The sequence below is a fragment of the Furipterus horrens genome, unplaced genomic scaffold (genome assembly GCF_987537825.1).
Source record: "Furipterus horrens unplaced genomic scaffold, mFurHor1.1.pri manual_scaffold_3, whole genome shotgun sequence".
In the NCBI taxonomy this organism is placed as follows: domain Eukaryota; kingdom Metazoa; phylum Chordata; class Mammalia; order Chiroptera; family Furipteridae; genus Furipterus; species Furipterus horrens.
This window is the reverse complement of record NW_028327173.1, coordinates 173,114,231-173,133,990: the sequence shown is the minus strand read 5'-3', so window position 1 is coordinate 173,133,990 and position 19,760 is coordinate 173,114,231. Positions and strand designations below refer to the sequence as shown.

The following is a 19,760-nucleotide window of genomic DNA, read 5'->3' as shown; positions in this document are numbered from 1 at the left end:
CCTTGAACACTATGGGGAAGGACCCAGGACAGAACAAAATGCAGGGCACATCCCTCTTGTTTTTTGTTTTATTTAGTAACCTGTGATGTTCTCTGTGCCCAGTGTTGACAGTCTAGCAAGATGGGGCAATAACACTACCTTTCAGTAGATAATGTTTCTATAAGTCACATTATTTAAAAAGCAGTGGTATTTATAAATTGAGAAGTTCCCCACTAAATTGTAAAAGAAGTAGGATTTAGCGAGAGAGGTTTTCTCAGAGTTCTAGACATAGCATCTTTTTAAGATAAACAAGCACCATTACCAGGTCATTTTGGTGGGGTGGAAGGAGATAGCTGGATGTAGAAAAAGGTAAAAAAAAAAAAAGTCTTATTGAAAATATGAGAGTAAATTGAACTTTAAGGAGTGATTCTATAGGGAACTTCTTGGATGTTGAGTTTGTGGCTGATTCAGTTCCTGGTCTCTCTTTCTGGTCTGCTTTGGCTCCTGCCGTGTTTATTAATGTTCCTAGGGCCTTGCTACCCCTACCCCTACCCCAAGGCGAGGTCTTGGGCATGAGCCCTTCTCTGTAGCCTGTACTCCTGCTTTCAGTAACTGTCCTAGAGTCCCAGCCGTGGCTGTTTCCCTCTCCTAAGCTGTGAGATCGTCCTCAATACAAGCTTCTTTGCTTCTTCAGCACCAAGCATAATGTCTGGTGCTTAACAGGCACTTGGTTGTTTGAATTACTGTAAAAATAAATCAGTAAATGGAATTGATAAACACATAAATGACTAACCAGGCAAAATGAGGTGAATGCTAACTAGAAACACTCACAGTGGTGTTTTGGAGGGTCAGAGGACAGAAATAAGTCTATGTGGAGTCACTCAGTGGGGCAGCATTAGAAGGTTGGGAGGGTTTTAGGCACAGGGAAACACAAGCAAAAGTACAGAAGCATCAGAGTACACAGGACAAGCAGGGAATGTTCCAAAGTCTGATGGAGACACAGCGGATCTGAACCTGGACAGAGAGTTCAGGGCAGGTTCCACATCACCTTGAATGACATGCGAAGGAGTAGTTAGAGTGGCCTAGTGGTACAGGACGTGGACACTGACCTGGCTGGCCTACCACCGTGACCTAGCTACCTGACCTTAGGCACATTGGTTAGCCCTTGTGTTTCTGTTTCCTCATCTAAAACTCTGGTGCCGGTGTGAAAAGATTGATGGAAGAGAAAACAGAGTGAGGCTGTGAGAACAATATGGAGGCCTTTTGATTGGCCAGCACCTAACATGGTACCTGCCCACAATGGGCATTCAGTGAGCAGGCGAATGAATGAATGATCCAGATGAGTGCCCAGGGCAGTAAACTAGGGCAGTAGCGGTAAGGATGGACAAGGTCAGTTTGCTACTTGCTCTCAGCTATGAAAGAGGTTGGGGGAGAAGTTTGAAACCTTAAAAGGTATTATTTTTTTAACTTGTGTTTTAACCTATGCATATTTCAACTATTAATCTAAATTGATAAAAGATGAGTATAATAACATAGCTATAAAATTATATTGTAACTTGAAGAGGAAGTTTAAAGGAATAGTATATATAAAAACAATTTGGAGAAATCCTAAGAAGAAGGAAAACCCTTTGTACTTTATGATGCTTTGCTTGCATTGTCTTTTTGTTTGTTTGTTTTATTAAGAATATTTCCCCCCCTTTTTTTTACAGTTGAATACTTTCCAGGCAGTTTTGGCATCTGATGAGTCTGACACCTACGCCCTCTTCCTTTATCCTGCCAATGGCCTTCAGTTCTTTGGAACCCGCCCCAAAGAGGCCTATAATGTCCAGCTCAAGCTTCCAGCCCGTGTGGGCTTCTGCCAAGGGGACACTGATGACCCAAAGAGAGAGGGAGCATATTTCAGCTTAACTAGCACTGAACAATCTGTGAAAAATCTCTACCAGTAAGTACCATAGGGCCTACCTAAGCCCTTTCCTGTTAGAATGTATGGACACTTAGGAGCTGTCCAAACTTGAGTAGCCATAAGGCCATGAGATAATATCCTGGTGGTTTCTAAGTAAAGCCTCAGGTCACAACCAGGACTAGACTAGACACTGAGAGGAGCAAGTTCACCAAACATAAAATGTCCTTTATTTTTCTTGCCTGATTGGCTAAAGATACGTGAAACAGAACTGTGTGTATGTATGTGTGTTGGTGTGTGTTTGCGAGCCACTGAGGCTTGCTATGGAAAACATTGCTCTTAGAACCACATAAAAATACCCAGTAATATAACTGCCCAGACTGAAGTTTTTCAGGTTAATTATTTCACAGAAGGAGATGTGATTTTAGTTTCTTGGACAAATAATATTTTAAAAGCTGAAGTAAAAGTTATGTAATTTGGGAAACAAATAAACAGACAGGTAGATTTGTAGAAGTCTCAGGATTTCTCTATGGCTTTATTACCTGCAATCGTACTGATTGGTTTTCCATGAGGTGGCCAGGAGCTACCGAATGCGTCCCTCAGTACCGCCTGCATCTCACTCTGTTCCTGTAATCCTAAACCCTTTCACTTGCCACATCAAGCCACTGTAGGGATTCGCGCCTACTGACGCTTACTAATTTCAGGGCTTTAAAGAAATAGCCTTGTTTTTATTCCTTTCTTAATTACTGATCTGGAAGCTAGACAGAACACATATGGCTACTTAGCTTCCCTTCCTGCCTCTCAGTTTCCCTCCATTATTCCTGGGTATGGGAACACGTTACACCCTTGCACGCCACCTGCTTTGTTCAGCAACTAAAGGGTGGGTCCTACAACCAAATGTGTTACTCGAGCTAACATTTATTGGGAGCTTACTGTTTGCCAGACTTTGTGCTAAGCACTTTCTAGAAGTTATCTTAATTAAAATTCACAAGAATCCTAGGAAGTAAGTTATACTCTTTTCCCAATTTGACAAATAAGCTTAGGAAAGTTACATTGCCTGTAATCTGTTATTAAGTGGCAAAGCCAAAATTCAAGCACAAGCCTGGAGCTCTGAACTACTTATTTTATGCTAAATCCTGGTTTTCTTTTCCATTCTTAAGATCCACGCTGGGCAATTTTAGGTCTCCATCTAGGCTGCTTTTTAGTCAAGACTCTGGAGAAAACTTCGCTCCTTGCCTTTTCTCCCTGGGTTCCACCCGACTCTTTGACCCTGGAGGCCACAGAGTCTCTGCTCCTCAGATATTATGGAAAGCTCACAGGGGGCCAAGCACTTGAAAGACAAAAATGTCTGAGGCACAGGCCCTGCAGTAGCAACTTACCCTCTAGTAGGGCTGACAGACAAACAGATCAACAATTCCAGGGCATTAGAATAAGTGCTAACATGTACACAAGGCACAGGAGGTGGTGGGGCCAAGAAGCCTATAGGAAGAGCAGTTGTGCTTTCCCGCCACAATCACAAAGGCCCCTCAGAACACGCACACACACACACACACACACACACACACACACACACACCCTCCTTTCACGCCTTCCCTCATTTTTATCTTTGATGCTTCCCAGAAACCTCTGAGTTGCTTGGTGAGACCAAAATAGTTGTGGGGCCAGATGATTAACAGAGGGATTTTTCTTTAAGTGTAACCCATGCTTACTATAGAAAAATAAAATAAATGACAAACAGTGCACAATAATGTGAAATAAAGGTAAAACCAGTATCACTACTTCAGGTGATAGCTAGTGTTGCTAGTCCTAGAATTTTAGGTATATGCAAAAAAATTTTCAAAGCCAAAATGGTTCTTTTGCTACACATGTATATCGGCAGCCATCCGTCTCCAGAGACGATGATGTAGCTTCTTAAGAGTCTATCTGCACCGCCAAGAATGGCTGTGCAGTCCAACTCGGGAGTGACACGGTATCTGTCTCCTCCCGTGTTGCATCGACATCTTGTGATGACGCTGGAGTGTCCTCTCCAGTGAAGCTGAAGCTACAGAGCCTGGGCAGGGTGATATGGAGGGTCTGCTGTTGCCCATGCAGCAGACCCCCCCTCTCTTCGCAGCTGAAGGGTCCAAGGGAAAGACGGAGTCAATACAGCTTGGCTTCAGGTGCGCCGCAGGAGTTGCCGGTGTTGACTACAACGTCAAACCGCCTTAGGGACTCCGGCTCCGGATTTTCTGTCGGGGTTTACTCCCTTAGCCTTTCCCCTGAAGAGGTATGCCGCAAGGCAGCGGAGGTTTTTTGGAGTCAGAGTTTTCCTTCTCTGATGTGCCCTGACTGGAAGATCGAACCAGCGACACTTAGCTCGCAGGCCGACGCTCAATCCACTGAGCCAAACCAGCCAGGGTGACTACACATGTGGCATTTCCTTATTCATCACCATCTTATAAGCCTCTTTCAGAACAATATTTGTTTATATTATCATTTTAAGTCTATAAAACATGGCAATATATATCCTATATTATTAAGATAATAACTTATCAATGAACATTTAATCTGTTTCTGGTTTTTCCTTGTATAAATATCATTGCAGTTAACACCATAATATACAGAGTGGGGCAAAAGTAGATTTACAGTTGTGAGTGCGTGAAGCACAGAGTTTATTTATTTTTGTGTTGTTATTTATTAATTATTGTATTATTTTCCATATGAGCAACTGTAAACCTGCTTTTGCCTTACCCTGTACATTGCTCAGATTCACATTTCTCTTAAAAGTAGAGTTGCTGAGAAAGGATGTATTAAGCTTAACATTTTGATGTGTGTTAACAAATTGCCCTTGAGAAACTTTGCATCAACTTGTATCTTCACTGGTAATGAAGGGTAGCGATTGAGTGTTTGTTCCCTACAAGCTTCCATCTTTTGTAATATTTGTGAGCCTGATAGATATAAAATGTTTGTATTTTTACTCTAATTTCTTCGATTATTACTAAATCTCAATATCTTTTCATATGGTTAATAACCTTTTTTTTTTTTTTTTTTTTTTTTTTTTTGGTGACTTACCTGTTCATATCCTTTGCTATTTTCTGTTGGAGTATTTACAAAGAACTCCTATAAATAAGAAAAATATGGTAAAGATCTTCGTCCTTGTATATTCTGTGAATATTTTGATCCACTTGTTTATTTTTAAAGTAACTCATGACCTAGAAGTTATAAGTTGAGAGTTGTCAAAGTTATTGGTCTTTTCCTTTTTGATTTCAGGTCTTGGTATTATTCTCAGAAAGGCTTTCTCTACCTCCAAATTATAGAAATGTTCCTCAATTAAATCTTCTATTTTACATTTCATTATTTAAATGTTCAAAAATATAGAAAAATATAGAGAGTAGCTAAATGAACACCCAAATGTTTGTAATCTAGATTCATGTTGTTGACATTTTGCCATATTCCTCAGTTTTTTTCTTTTTTGCTTAAGTATTTTAAGTAACTCACACACATCATGCTGTTCACTCCTAAATACTTCAGCATACATCTCTAAAGAATTAAGATGCTTTCCTAGTCAGTGGAATCTTGTCTTCCTCAAACTTGTTTCATCATTATAAGCTCAAAGGTAATAAATTATATAATTCATAGCGTGATTGTCTTAAATCTTCTGAAAATGTAAATATGAATGCATGTATTTGCATTTTTGAGATTATTTTCTCCTTTTGAGGAAATAAATTCTTTCTATCACTAAGCTTTCCAAATGACCTTGGACTTTAGGATAAACTCAAATGGGTTACTTTCCCATCAGGCACAATGATGAGAGCCAAGACAGTGATTTATATTTAATTAGGAGGTGACTTTATTTAGCTTTCATCTCCCATAATTTCTATATCTCCACTCTTTGAAGCTTTTGTAGTTTTTGTTTCTAACAGTAAGAAGAAATTTCACAGCTGCAACACCTCTGATATGATAATAAACTCAGTATCCTCCGATCTTCAGGGTTCTCTCTTATCTTCTTCACTGTTCCTTATTTGCTTGCCAAGAAACACGAACATTAATTCTCAGAACTTACCAACAATCATAGTATATTGCATAAAGAATCACAGTTTTACTTTCTATATTCCTGTTTGCCTAAGTTAAGTATGATAGCAGCAGCAGCAACCACCACAATGACAATAACACACACACACACACACATACACACACAGGAGAGATAGAGACACACAGAGAGAGAGAGAGAGAGAGAGAAAGAGAGAGAGAGAAAAATTCATTCTCAGAATTATATGAAAATATTATTATAGAAATCCATATGAATATGTTGAGCACCTACCCAGTGAGTGAAGTTCTCTTCTCATTCTATGAGTCAATGAATTCCTTACTGACTTATTAGTTTATTAACCCTTATTCCTCATTGACTGACTTCTGAGGAAATCCCATAACATGGGAAACTCTGAGACTGGTATTTTGTGTGTACACCAGAGGAATACACTAACTGGTGTATTCAAGCTAGCCAGACCTTTGTTTGTTCGAGTTTTTCCTTATTTTTATTTTTAGAAATCGTATATGTAGTTGTTCTCTTCAGAATGTATCATTGGCTCTAAAATAAATGATCATTGGGATATTTGGGAGACCGAATAGCCCATGTTCTTTTCTATGGAGTGAGCTCTTTATTTCCAGATATTTCTGAGTACTTCTTACTTATTACCTATGGCATTTTCATTAAACTACTTTCTTATTTCCCCCTTACCTTTGTTCTGCGTTTGCTGAACATTTTAGACTTGTGCACTTGTATTTCTTTAAAAAATTTTTTTACATTGTCTCACCATTCTGTGAATTAGTTAATCCACATGACTAAACACTGAAATGTCTTTAACATTCTGTTGAGTAATGATAATTCAGATGCTGATTGATTATGGTGTATTGGTTTTTTGGACATAAAATAATTATTTGATAATAATGTAAAGCCCAAGTACAGAGCATGGGTTTTGGTGCTAGTGTTGAATCCAAGCTCTGTCAATCATTAAGATTAGTTAGCCCTGGAAACATATTTTCTGCTTTGTAAAACTGGGCATACTAACTGCCCCTGCCTTGCAGATTATATTGAAGAATGTTAAGCACTTGGCACATAACTAACTCTTAAAAGCATGTAGTTGTCATTATCCTTTAAGTGTTTGGCAAAATTTTTTCAGCACACGTTTTCTTAAAAGTAGAAAAAAAGATAAAATATTCCCGCATTCCCTCTTTGTTTTCAATCAGCTACATTTTAGATAAAATGTGGGTTATAGAGCAGATGATAACTTGAGAGTCTAGCATTCTGTGAAAGCCTTTGAAAGTGAATACAAAATAAGAGGTTGTTTATATCAAAATTTCAGTATAGTCCTTTTAGTTAACGTATAAGTCTCATTTTATTTGGTTTTTCTGTACCACTGAAAACTCTGAATCTGATCTTGATGGTCTTTTAGTTTTAAAATAAATTGCTCACTTTTGTAGGAAGGTGGGTGAATGACCGTTTTTATTACAATGCACTGTTCCTTTTTATTTAGACACAGCAACCTGGGGATTCCTGGAGTGTGGGCTTTTCATATCGGCAGCACCTCCCCTTTGGACAATGTCAGACCAGCAACAGTTGGAGGAGTCCTTTCCAATGCCCGCTCTTTAGCGTCCCTGGAACATCCCTTCAGCCATGCTTCAGCCCTGGAAGGCAAGTACAGTGAGGACGATTTGGATTATTATGGTGAGAACGAGGAGGAAGGTGAATATTCTCCAAGTGAACCAGAGGAGGTATTGAAAGCCAACAGTGGTATCATTGTTTCTTTCCACTCAAAGCTGATTCAAGGCCTCCCCTTGGCAATCAACACCTAGAAATATGCCATTCTACCCTGAAAGATAATCCACCACCTTAGACCCTCAAGCCAAGGAGGGGAGGCATGTGAAGGAGATAGATATCCCAGATATAAGAGGCCCAGTTGAATCTTCTAAATAGCCAGAGGCCAGGGGCCCAGCTCCATCAGAGATAGAAGGAAATTCATCGAATCCTTCGCAGGTAGCCCCACCTCTCTACCTTGAAAACAGAAGTATCTGGCTTGACCCAAACAGAGGGGCATTGCCTTCAGAAAGGGATGTTCCTCCAGCCCATCCTGAACAAGAGGTAGTTCTGCCCAATTATGCCATGCCAGGTCACACAGCACCACGGCATCATGGGTGGCACGTGGAAGGGGTGGGAGATGACAGCAGTTCCAACAGAGGGGGTAAGTGGGTTACAGAACTGGGTGCTAAGATTCCATTTTTAAAAAGCTGGTTTTGCAGGGAGTCACGATTTTTCTCTCAAGCGAGTATGTGGAAAATTTAGCAAAAGGAAGATTGGAACTGATTTTTAAATGCATGTTTTGGGAGATAGAATATCTTTCCTTTGCCAAATACATCTTGGCAGACAAGTTCTGTTTGGAATCTCTTGACGATTAATAATGTTTTTAAAAAACGGGCCTCATGAAGTGAGTGGGGAAGGACTGGCTCGCTTGTGCCAGCTACGCTCTCAAGTGTAATGAAGTATTTCAGTTTGAAAGTTCAGCAAAGGTAAAACATTCTGGGGCTTCATGTGCATTACAGTGATGGAGGGCAGAAGACTTTAGTTTTAAGTGGTGAACATTCCAATCTCTTACTCTGTTATGGGACAACTCTTGTGCTCCCCTTGGCTGGAGCTACTTGGTGGTGTATGGGAGAGAAGACCCGCAGGGAAGGAAAATTGCTAACCACCTGTGACTTGTCATTTCTGGTTCATGGCTGCACAGCTGCGGTATTCACCTCCCTGGAGCCTTGTCCTCATTTCATGACTCACTGGCCAGAGTGACGGGCCAGGAGAGAAATGACAAGAGGAGGCAGCGGTTCATTAATACAGACATGGAACCCATGTCGCCTTCTCGTCCTAGTTGAGACTTGTCATGTCAGCTTTCTTCCCAGGCAGGGATGTAAACACGCGAATGGGAAACTGACCACAGAGTCATTCCCTTTGTTCCAGGGCCTGCTCATCTGACCCCTACTAGGAGGAAAGGGGTCAGAGGTGAAGGCATTCTTCAGGATATCCCTCCCTTTTTTTTACCCCCACTTTTTCTGTTTCTCTTCACTTTTGTGATAAAAATACCCTTTTTGTGATTAAAAAAAAAAAAAAAAAGAGGGTCTTCTGGGTTCCTCTGCTGTGGTATTGAATTTGCTTGGAGAAGTGCTTATTTCAGGAGGGAAGAAACTATTTTGTGACTAAAGTGACATTGTGTAATGATTAGGGGGTGAGTGTTGGTGGTACACTTAGGTTGAATCCTGGCTGCCACACTTCTTGCTGGCAATTTATGTAACCTCCAAGCCTCTGTTTGCTCCTAAATTTGTTAAGAGGGTTAAATGAGATAACGATGTTCTTCGATTAGTGTCTGTACTAGTTGGTTTTTCATAAATGGTGGCTGCTATTACTAATTATAGAAAGCACAGCAGTGGGCATGAGAGGGGGGCAGTGAGCAGAGAATAAACTATGGGCTTATTAAGTGGTTGGGCCTTAGTTTATACCTAAGGGCTACATTTCTATCAAGTTGGAGATGGTAATTTTATTGGAAGGCTTCAGTACCTTCAGTCCTTCTTGACGATTTCCTGACTTTTCAGGATAAGTTGCATAAATCTAAAGAAAATTTAAAGCTGAGTATCAAAGATTTTTAGCAAAGGAATTTTGAGGGAAAGATGTATTTCTAAATGGTGTCTTCAGTTGTGATTTCCTGCCCTGGGAAGAGGTTGGATTTCTTGAAGAGTGAAGAGGAAGGGGCTGCACCTCCTACTTTGAGCCGTGAGAGGCTGAGATTGCTGGAGGCACAGGGGAGGAGGTTTGGAGAGGCGCAGCCGTAACCTTCTGGGGCATGAACTATGATATTTATCAGCTGCTGGACAGAGTCTGCTACTGACATCTTGGAAATGGCAAGACACATATGAAAACCTGGTTAATACACTGAGACATTTAGAAAAAATGGAGGTGTAGAGGTGAACGCGGAGAAAGTGAGTGAGTCGATGGGATGGGCGTGAGAGAGGAGCTGCCAGGGAGGGCTGCAGCTAATGAGGACAGGGACGGCCTGTATGTTGGGAACTGCAATGACAGAGGTCTTAGATACTCTTAAATCTGCTGAGGTGGTACTATGAGGATTTAACCTCAGTCTGCATGATAAATTAGAAAGGAGAAGGGACACCTGGCTTTCAGAAAGCTCAGGCATTCGTGCTGCTTTGTGGGGACCGTCGTGTTTCTCCTTAGATGGTGGCTATGCTGGGAAGGCCCAGGTGGGAACAGTTTGCCCTGTGGCTTCCAGTCCAGCTGCACCTGTGGCCTTGGGGAAGGCTGCAGGGAGGCTGCTTATGCAGCTTCTACCCTGGAGCAAATTGGAGCAGGCTGCGCTGCCCAGTCCAGCCTTCTGGGTGCACCTCTAGGTTGCTGTAGGTCTGTGAACAGGAGGGCCCCCCATACCTGTGAGAACCTGCATGGGTGAGCCTGCTGGTGCCATGACGGTGGCTATAAAGCCCCATGCCCCAACCGGGGTCCTAGTAACTGTCTGGCCAGCCAGCATTGCTGCGCAGCCCACACACACATCAAAAATAGAGGGGGAAGGGTTTAATCAAGGAACTAGTATAAGTGACCCTTGGACAGGGGCAACAGGGTGCAGAGTGACTGTGGGAGAGGGGCTGGGGTGGGTGGGGAAGGGAGAGCACGGGGGCGGGGGCAATGGGACAACTGTAATAGAACGACAATTAAAACAAGAAAGAAAAAAGTAGTTTTAAGTCACTGAAAAAAACATGTAAAATGGAGGAAAAAGCATACCACTGTTTTTTGTTATACATTTGGATATGGTTTTTCTTATTAGTCTATCATTCTGGGAGGCGGGGAAACTTGGCAAAATCTGTCCTGCAGTGGAAATGCGGGCCCTTTTTCTGGAGGTAGCAGAAGAGCTCCAGCTGCCTGGGGCAGCCCTGCACGCAGGAAGCCCTCTGTCCCCCTTATATCACACAACAGCTCGGTCTGTGCCTTGGAGCCTACCCGCCTCCCACATGGCTGGGCCGGAGCCCTGAGAAAAGGAGGCCCAGGGCTGAAGACAAGTGCTTTGGCGTTTCTGGTAAAATGAAGATTGAAGGATGCATCAGAGCAAATGCAAAGGAGGTTTTCCATTTTTGTGAAAAAGTTCCCAATTAAGGACAAGTGTCAAGTACTTTGGCAGTGCCTTTGCTTTTCTTTTTCCTTTTATGTATCTTCGCTCTATTTTTTTCCTATTAAGAATATGTGAAGAGTAAAAAAGCATTCCAAGGAAAAAAAGAAATAAGATTTTAAAATCCTCTTAAGATTCCTTGAGCAATTGCCTACCCTCAGTTAACAAAGCCTTTGCAGACTGAGTTCATTCAAACCTAGCCAGCCTCCGCCCTCCCGCTGTCCTGAGATGCAGGAAGACCTGTCATTTTGACTCCATGACAGGAGCTCCCGGGCAGAAAGTGCAGTCACCAGAGGATTTGGAAGACAGCCTGCCCTGTAAGTTCAGCAGGGAGGAAGCTGTGGAATAAAAACTATTTCTCAAAGTGTGGGCTCTAGTCCACTTGCATCTGATTCAACAGGGGCCCTTGTTGAAAATGCTGATTTCCACACCAGGCCTCTAGCTTCTGAACCAGAATCTGCGTATTTAAACCAGGTTCTCTGGGGATTCTGAGGCCCACCACACTTGAGTCCTACTAGCGTAACAGAAAGAGCGTGGGGCTCAGAGCCAGAAGATCACATCATCTCTATGGACCTCAGTTTTCTTCTCTGTAAAGTGGCAATAATATGTCCTTACCAGAATAGGAAGAAGTGTGTGAAGACACATTCAAAACTATGATATAAATAACCACTGAAAAAGAAAAAAATATGCCACTTTGCTTTTGGAGTTGCCCACTGCAACTCATCCAGCTGGGATCAAGACACGGATGTCACACCTTCAAGTAGTTCAGCATCTTCTAAACTACCTGTGATTCCCATAGAAAGTTGAGAAGTCACATTGGCCAGAAGTTCTTGCCCTGGATGGAGAGCCACACACATGCGGGATCACGTTTCTAGGTCCAGCTCTCCTCCTTTGTCAGGAAAGGCACCTGACCTCTAGACCCCTTGGTTACCTCACTAAAGGGTCTTCATGTTACTTGCTTGTGCCTCTGGGCCTATGTGGGCCATACACACTGAGATCCCCTTCTCAGCTGGCCAGGTATCAATGGGAGAGCATTCCCTGAAATTCCATGCACCCCAGGAGCTGCTAATTGGTCAGATGAAATCCATTAACTACATTAATGAGCATTCTCTAGCTCAGAAATGGAAAGTTTGCAAACATCCCGAACACTGTCATCAGTAGGGAATGGCTAAGGTGCAGAACCCTGGGATCCACCCATAAAGTCTGAGTTGGTAGGCCTGAAGTGTACTCTGGGAATCTGATGCAATGCAGAATCCACAGGAGAAGAATGTGGGGCTCCCTCTGATGTGGTTGAATAGTTCCCAGCTGAGGGGATATGTCCTTGTCAGAGCTGGGTTGGAATTTTTCTGCCTTGAAGCTGTTGCTACAACTGATCTTTCACAAACCTGCTACTCTACAGCTTCCATGTCTCAGTAAGTGGAAGCTCCAGACTTCAGTTCTCCACCCCAAGACTTGAATGTCACTATGGCCTCCTGTTTCTCTCCTCTCCCTCCCCAGTCTTCCCGCTCTGCCACCACTGTCTCTCCTTTCTCTGTCTCTCTCTTCTTCTGTCTCTCATTCTTCTCTCTTCCCTCTCTCCTCTCATCCTTCCCTCCCCCCATTCCCTGCCCCCCACTTTCTTCTCTTCCCCACTCTCTCCCTCTACCCCATCTATCAGCAAACCCCATAAACTCTACATTGAAATTTTCCAGGTCTCGTTTCTTCTCCTCCTCCCTCCAGCACTTCCTACTACCACGGCACTGGCTCATGCCTGAGGTACCTATAGGTCCTCGGAGAACTGCTGGGTTACCTCTCTGCCTTCTCTCTGTCCTCCTGCAGGCCCCTCCCGCCTGACAGACAGGTTGTTCCTGCCTCCACTGTCCTCCCCTCCGCAGGTCTCAGCCCAAAGGCCCCCTTCTCCCAAGGCCTGAAGCATGCAAGTTCATCTTCCCCCTCTTGTCCTTCCCTCAGTTAAGTTTCTGCACAGCTCTTGACATAGTCCTCTGTACTAGATAATTTTCCTGTCTATTGACTCCTGCCTAGGAGATTGTAAGCTTCAGGACAAGAATAAGTTGTCTTTTGTTCCCTGCTATAGTCCTAATTCCTAGGCCAGCACCAGGCCCATAGTGAGTGCTCAATAAATGTTGAATTATTGAATGCATGAAAGGAAATTGTAAGAAGTCTTTACTTTTCACCTAACAAGCCAACACTGTAAGTGTTAAGAGAACACATTTGTGCATGAAGGCAGGCATGGAAAAGGGGCCCCAAAAGGAAGCTTTGTGTTCCCTCTGATGAGGTGTGAAGCCGTCATCATGGCCTGGTGTGGCTGTCCTGGGGCTGGAAGGCTAAGTTTGTGTACTTGGCTCATTAAGTTCCATCCTGAGAATGCAATCTCTCTCTCTCTCTCTCTCTCTCTCTCTCTCTCTCTCTCTCTCTCTCTCATACACACACACACACAAAACAGTTTATATTATAAAGATCCCCAGAGCAGCTTACCAATAACTAATTTAACCCATAGTATGTCTCATGAGAGCCTTCCATGGGAGACTAGCCATTATTTTTTGCTATTAGACAAATGTAGTCTACATGCCAATCAGCTTCAACTGTTGCACAATTGCATTTGTAAGTTGCAGGCTACTTTACCGTGCCTCTCTTTTCACCCATATAAAAACCATGCTTACACCTAGTTCTTTAGTTAACTTAACCTAATTCTCCATATCTGTAGTCCTCCTCCATCTCATGTCTCTGTTTCATAATCCACTCTTAGAATGGGAATGGGGTTAGAGAACAAGTCTTCACAAGGTAATAGAGGGAATATATTGTGTTGGCCTAAAGGTCTGTTATGTTTTTTTCTGTACAATAGCTCTAGTAGTGCTTAATTGTCTTTAATGTCATTTAAAACAATTTTGTTAGATTGTATTGTGACAGCTGTCATATCAGCATGCATTTAAAGAAAACTTATCAAAATTGATGAATTTTTGTGCACACTTTAATACTGAAGATGGAAGAAAATACGCAACATTTTTGTCATATTAAGCTTTATTATTTCAAGAAAGGTTAAAATGCAACTGAACTGCAAAAAAAAAAAAATTTTGTGCAGTATATGGAGGAGATGCTGTGTCAAAAGTGGTTTGCGAAGTTTCTTGGTACTATTGATGTTCTGGCCAAATGATTCTTTGCTGTGGGGCTGTCTTGTGCATTGGAAGGTGTTTAGCAGCACCCCCGGCCTCTACCCACTAGAAGCCAATAGCAGGAGATAGCTGACATCCTCAGAATATCCAAATCAATTAAGTTATTGGTGAAAATTTAAAATGTGTCTTTTATTTTATGTGAAAAAAAAAAAAAGGAAAAAAAAGTACTTTCTGGCCAACCCAATATACAAATCCCTCATTTCTTTAATTTGGGGCAGAACAATGTTAGAGTTTGATTTTATTTTTACTGGAGTTTACCTGCATGAGATTGCTTTTTTACTTTGATGTTCAGAAGTTATTAAGAAGAAAACAGGATTTCTGACAGTGAGATATGAGAAGAGGATGCCATCCTGATTTTAGAGATGAGGAAACTGAGAGAGATACTACATTTTCTTAGTTTCCACAGAGCCTCCTGAGCTATGGTGGCAGTCAAGTTCCAGAGCTGGGGACCCTCTGCCCCTCCCCCACCCCCTTGCCTTGTGTTCTAGAGGGAGCGTCCTGAGGGCAGCCAGTCTGTGAGGACACTCACAAGTGTGTCAGTCCCTCAGGTGCCGCTTCTTTGCTCTTAGTTGTGACTTTGCGGTGGAGAAAACTGAGTCTTTGACACACCCAAGTTACAGTCATTTCTTTTTACTTAAACTGCTCCCCTGCTTCTTAAACCCAAGGTAGTCAGTGATAGATATCATTCCTCACAAAGGATTCCTATACTATTTATCATTATCCATTCTGTTTTGAATTTTTGTCACTTCTCTGTTCTAAAAAATGTTCAAGGTTATGCCTCATTTTCTATGTTTATCAAATTTCTCAGCTCTGTCATCAAGGCCCTGTACCAAGTCATGAGTCACCAACTTCATTCTCACTATGGTCCCAGTCAGATGTTCCACTTGATTCCAGACGATCTGCCCTGCCAACCCCTCAGCTTGCTGCTTTCTTAAGAATCCATAAGCGGCACTTCTGTACTGTCCAAGTGTTAACACTACAGTTGCTACTCTCCTTCTTACCTGTGTGTTTTCCTCCAGTGCTCTAACATCCATCTGGATAATCTCTGCTATATTCTACCATCAAGCCTGATTTATGACTCACATCTTCCTTGCTGGAAAGCCTCTGCTGATTAACCCCAGATACCTGACCAGATCCTTAACCTAGCTCTCATGATGTATGAACTTGGGTTCCACTGGAGGGGTAAAGGAGGGTGGCTGGGAAGAATCTGGAGCCAGACTTCCTGGGTCAAATCCTAATTCTGCCACCCCCTGTCTGGGTGACTTCAGAAAAGCCACTTTAATCTCTACCTCAGCCTGTTCATCTACAAAATAGGGGTCACAATGGTCCTCAGCTCTATGGAAATGAAGAGTTAACGTTCATAGGCTATTATCTAGCATATATTAAGCACTATTTCAGGGTAACCTTGTTTTTCGTTGCTGGTACAAGTCTTTATGTGACATATACGGTGGTACGTCTTCCCCCTATTGGTTTCTTTGTTTCTGGGTAAATATTGGTTTTTCATTATCTTCTTTACCCTCTCATTTCCTCCTTTTCAGACCTAGACTAGCTGCCACCTAATTTTTCCTGAGATAGGGTACCTGTCTTCCTTGGCAGCTGGCTCCTCACAGCAGCCTCAGAGTCTAGCACTAGCACTCTGGGCCATCCCCGTCGGTCAGTGTGCTTCTGGAGTGTACACCCAATTCCAGCTCCTGGGGATACAGAAGCAGAGGTGTGCACAGCCCTTCACCTCCTGGTGGCTATGCTTAGGGTTGGCATTGTCCCCAGTGTCCGGGAGAAAGCCCTCTCTTGCCCCAGCCACATCCCACCCACTTGGCCATTTCCTTTATGATCAATGCCATCTGCTCCAGTTCCTTTGTTTGGTGGTAGCACAAGTGGCCCCTTTCTTTTCCTTTTGCCTAAGTGGAGATGGAAGGAACTGGAGCGTTGCTTTTAGCCAGGTCTACTATGGTTTCCTAGAAGAGCCATGGCCTGGCCAGGCTCTTACTACTGCACGGGGATGCTGCTTGTGCCACATCCACCACAAAGAACCTCGCAAAGGCACAGAGCAAAAAGCAGCTGGATTCATTCCCTGGTCTTTTCCCCTCCCCATCCATGGTCTCCCTACACTCTTTCCTCAAAGGGGGTGAGGGGGGAGTGTTCTTTAAGGCCCTTCTCTCTCAGAAAAAAAAATTTTCTGAGTAGTGAGACAAGCTATAGGTTATTCTCTTTAAGTCCAGGGTCACCTAAAAGAAGAGAAGAATAAATGGTTAGACATAAAATGACATTTGTTTCTCTCTTTTGTCTTCTTCTCAGGGGATCATTACTATCAGGTTGAACCAAAATTGCTGATCTTTGGCCAATTTTGACCCACAAGATGTCAGTTTTGTCCAGTTCAGCCAGCCTGACGTGTTCTCACTGGCTGGCTTCATGTTACTGCACTCAGAGCAGGGTGGGGCAGCTCATCCTAGTTCATCAACCTGGCAGTGAGACCAGATGGGAGCAGTTAGCAGTTGTTCTTGCTGCAGAGGACCAAGCAAGTTAATTCTCCTGGGTCGCATGTTATTCCTGTCTCTTAAACATCAAAAACCCATGTGTGTATTATTGTACAGTCTTAACTGATTTTATGGAGCAGATGCAGTGTCCATGATGAAGCCTGAAGCCGGCAGCATTGATGGTGCTGGGATCGCTTAGTCCTTTTTAACGGGAATTTGTTTTCCTTTCTGATCTTCATGCATAAAGCTTCCAACAAGGAGACCTGTGAACACAACCACAGACAATGTTCCCAACACGCCTTCTGCACTGACTATGCCACGGGCTTCTGCTGCCACTGCCAGTCCAGGTTTTTCGGAAACGGGAAGCACTGTCTGCCGGCAGGTGAGGGGCACTGGCTTGAGGGGCTGGGGGCTGCTCTGCATGTATTTCTGCTGCTTGCTTTTTTTCTAGCTGCCACTGTGAGCTCTGCTTGTAGACCTTGTGTCCCCACTACTTGAATCAAAGCCCTAGCAACTTGCAGGTGCTCAATAAAAGTTTGAGGAGTGAACATGTTTGGGCTGATTTCCCACTTTGAGGATTAACCAGAAATGTTTCCTCCTTTCTGCCAGCTCAAAGTAGATGGAAGGGAGGGAGGATGGGAGAAAAGAGATTGAAGATAGGTGTATTGCATACTTAGACGGGTAACTGGTTGGTTAGGGACTCGCGAAAATGGCTAAAGACTGAATTTTGCGGGTTGCAATGGAATTAATTTTTTCAATGGGCGATTGTCAAGGTTGACTGGATTTGCTGTTCTGCAGGGGCACCTCACCGAGTCAATGGGAAAGTGAGCGGCCACCTCCGCGTGGACCATACACCTGTGACCTTCACTGACGTGGACCTGCATGCTTACATTGTAAGCAACGACGGCAGAGCCTACACGGCCATCAGTCACATCCCACAGCCCGCAGCCCAGGCCCTTCTCCCCCTCATCCCAATTGGAGGCCTGTTTGGCTGGCTCTTTGCTTTAGAGAAACCAGGCTGGGAGAACGGCTTCAGCTTCACAGGTGAGCAGAGCCTCTGAGAGGACTAACGGTCACCATTGGTCTGGGAGCGTTGCTCCTTGGAATTTTATTCAGTGGAAGAGAATTTGCTTTTTCAGTGGTCCAGAGCCACAGATGCAAGGTTTTCTGTCTGGAGGTAGTTGGGGATGGTTTGGCCTTGCAGGACTGTTTTTGAAAAAGACAGCGATTTCTTCTAAATGGCACCTGCTCTAATTCCTTTGTTTCTTAGTGGCACAAAAGGCCCTTGTGTTTTAGTGGGCAGAATAAATAGGAGATGGAAGGAACCGCTGGAGCACTGAGCTACCCTGGTCCACTGTGGCTTCCTCCAAGTTGTCCTGACGAATCGCATGATTCCATTTGGAGCATTTGTGTGTTCTCACCCCGATTTGTTGAAGCTTGTCTGGCAAACTTTGTTTGAGTTGTTATGCACACATCTGTCCAACTGGGATTCACAAATGGTAAGGATAGGGCACCTGGAGATGCTTGTAGTCATGGAAAAGGGCGTGCCTTTCCTCTTCTCCCACCCCAACCACTCTGACCTCTCAGAGCAGAGACCGGTGCTTGTCAGACTTTATCCAGCACACAGATCACCTGGGATCCTTGAGAAAATGCAGTCTCATTCAGTAGCCTGGGGTGGGGTCTGTGGTTGTTTTCTCAGCAAGCTCCTTGCACATGCTCATGCTGGTATAAAGACCACCCTTCGATAGCAAGAGTGTAGAGGATAATTTTTGGCTTCTCACCTCCCCACTTGAATGTAATTGTTTTCTAGTAAATTTATCGTAAAATGCTGAGAGAAAAGTTCTTCGCCCACCTGCAGCTCTAGAGCTCACCAGCTGTGGTAAGCTCTTTCTCTTAATCAAGGTTTGAATAAAACCTTGAGTCACAAGTAGAGAAATAAAATAAAGTGTACCTAGTTACATTTGAATTTCAGAAACACAATGAAAAATTTGAATAATTTAGTATATCCATGCCCCACATATTATATGGGACATGCTTATACAAAAAATACATTCATTATTTACCTGAAATTGAGATGTAATGGTATCCTGTTCTTGTTTGTTTGTTTGTTTTTGCTAAGTTCTGGCACTGTTGGAAAGAGTAAGGTCAATGATGTCCCCAGGAGTTTATTTCTTACAGAAAATAAGCTCCTGCAAAGAGAAATGGTGTGAGATGTGGCAGGATAAAACCACACTCTTAATAGAAATTTTGAGAACTGATGTAATCAAGAGCTGGTAGCACTTAGCCTTGGCTCTCAGATGATCTCCTTAGGTACCATCTCCATCAGCGGAGAAACTGGGAGGTGGACATATGCACAGGTAATTATTACTAGAAGATGCAAGACCTCTTTTAATCCCTCTACTGAATGCCCCCGCCCCCTTCCAGGTGCTACATTTGTCCAGGAAGTGGAAGTTACTTTCTACCCAGGAAAGGAGAGGGTTAGAATCACTCAAACTGCTGAGGGGCTTGACCCGGAGAACTATATGAACATTAAGACCAACATTGAAGGCCAGGTGCCTTACATCCCAGCAAATTTCACAGCCCACCTGGCTCCCTACAAGGAGCTTTATCACTACTCGGACTCAGGTATGTGTAACCAGCCTTCACATTTATAAAATGGTAATAGTATATATCTTCCAAGATGGTTATGAGGATTAAATGTTACTACATGGAATGTCCTTAGACTAGTGTGTGGCACATAAAATAAGCTCAGTATAGTTTTTATTATTTTTGTTGTTAAGTATATAGTGTAAGCAAGGGGAGTGCCAGCTGCTATACACAAGAATCTTAATGTTCCCACACAATGCTTTCAAATAATAATAATAATAATAATGTAATCAATTACAACGCTGTCTTTGGGTATGGGTAGGGATGCTATAATTATATGTAGTTTTTAACCATCCTGCTCTCTGGGCCATGTCAAACTATTAATTATTGGAATTTATACTCAGCCTTCAGCCTTATTTCTGTTTGCTCTAAAATCACAGAAAGAGATGCTGCAATGTTG

General features: G+C 43.0%; 1 protein-coding gene across 1 annotated transcript in view; it reads left to right on the top strand.

The window, feature by feature from the left end:
• The window catches only part of NID2 (nidogen 2), a 62,634-nt gene that overhangs the window by 9,963 nt on the left and 32,911 nt on the right, over nucleotides 1-19,760 (top strand). The window contains exons 3-7 of the mRNA XM_090270880.1: nucleotides 1,689-1,921; nucleotides 7,393-7,550; nucleotides 16,962-17,096; nucleotides 17,513-17,758; nucleotides 19,139-19,339. Coding sequence (XP_090127006.1) covers nucleotides 1,689-1,921; nucleotides 7,393-7,550; nucleotides 16,962-17,096; nucleotides 17,513-17,758; nucleotides 19,139-19,339 — 973 coding nt within the window. The remainder of the gene's footprint in view (nucleotides 1-1,688; nucleotides 1,922-7,392; nucleotides 7,551-16,961; nucleotides 17,097-17,512; nucleotides 17,759-19,138; nucleotides 19,340-19,760) is intronic.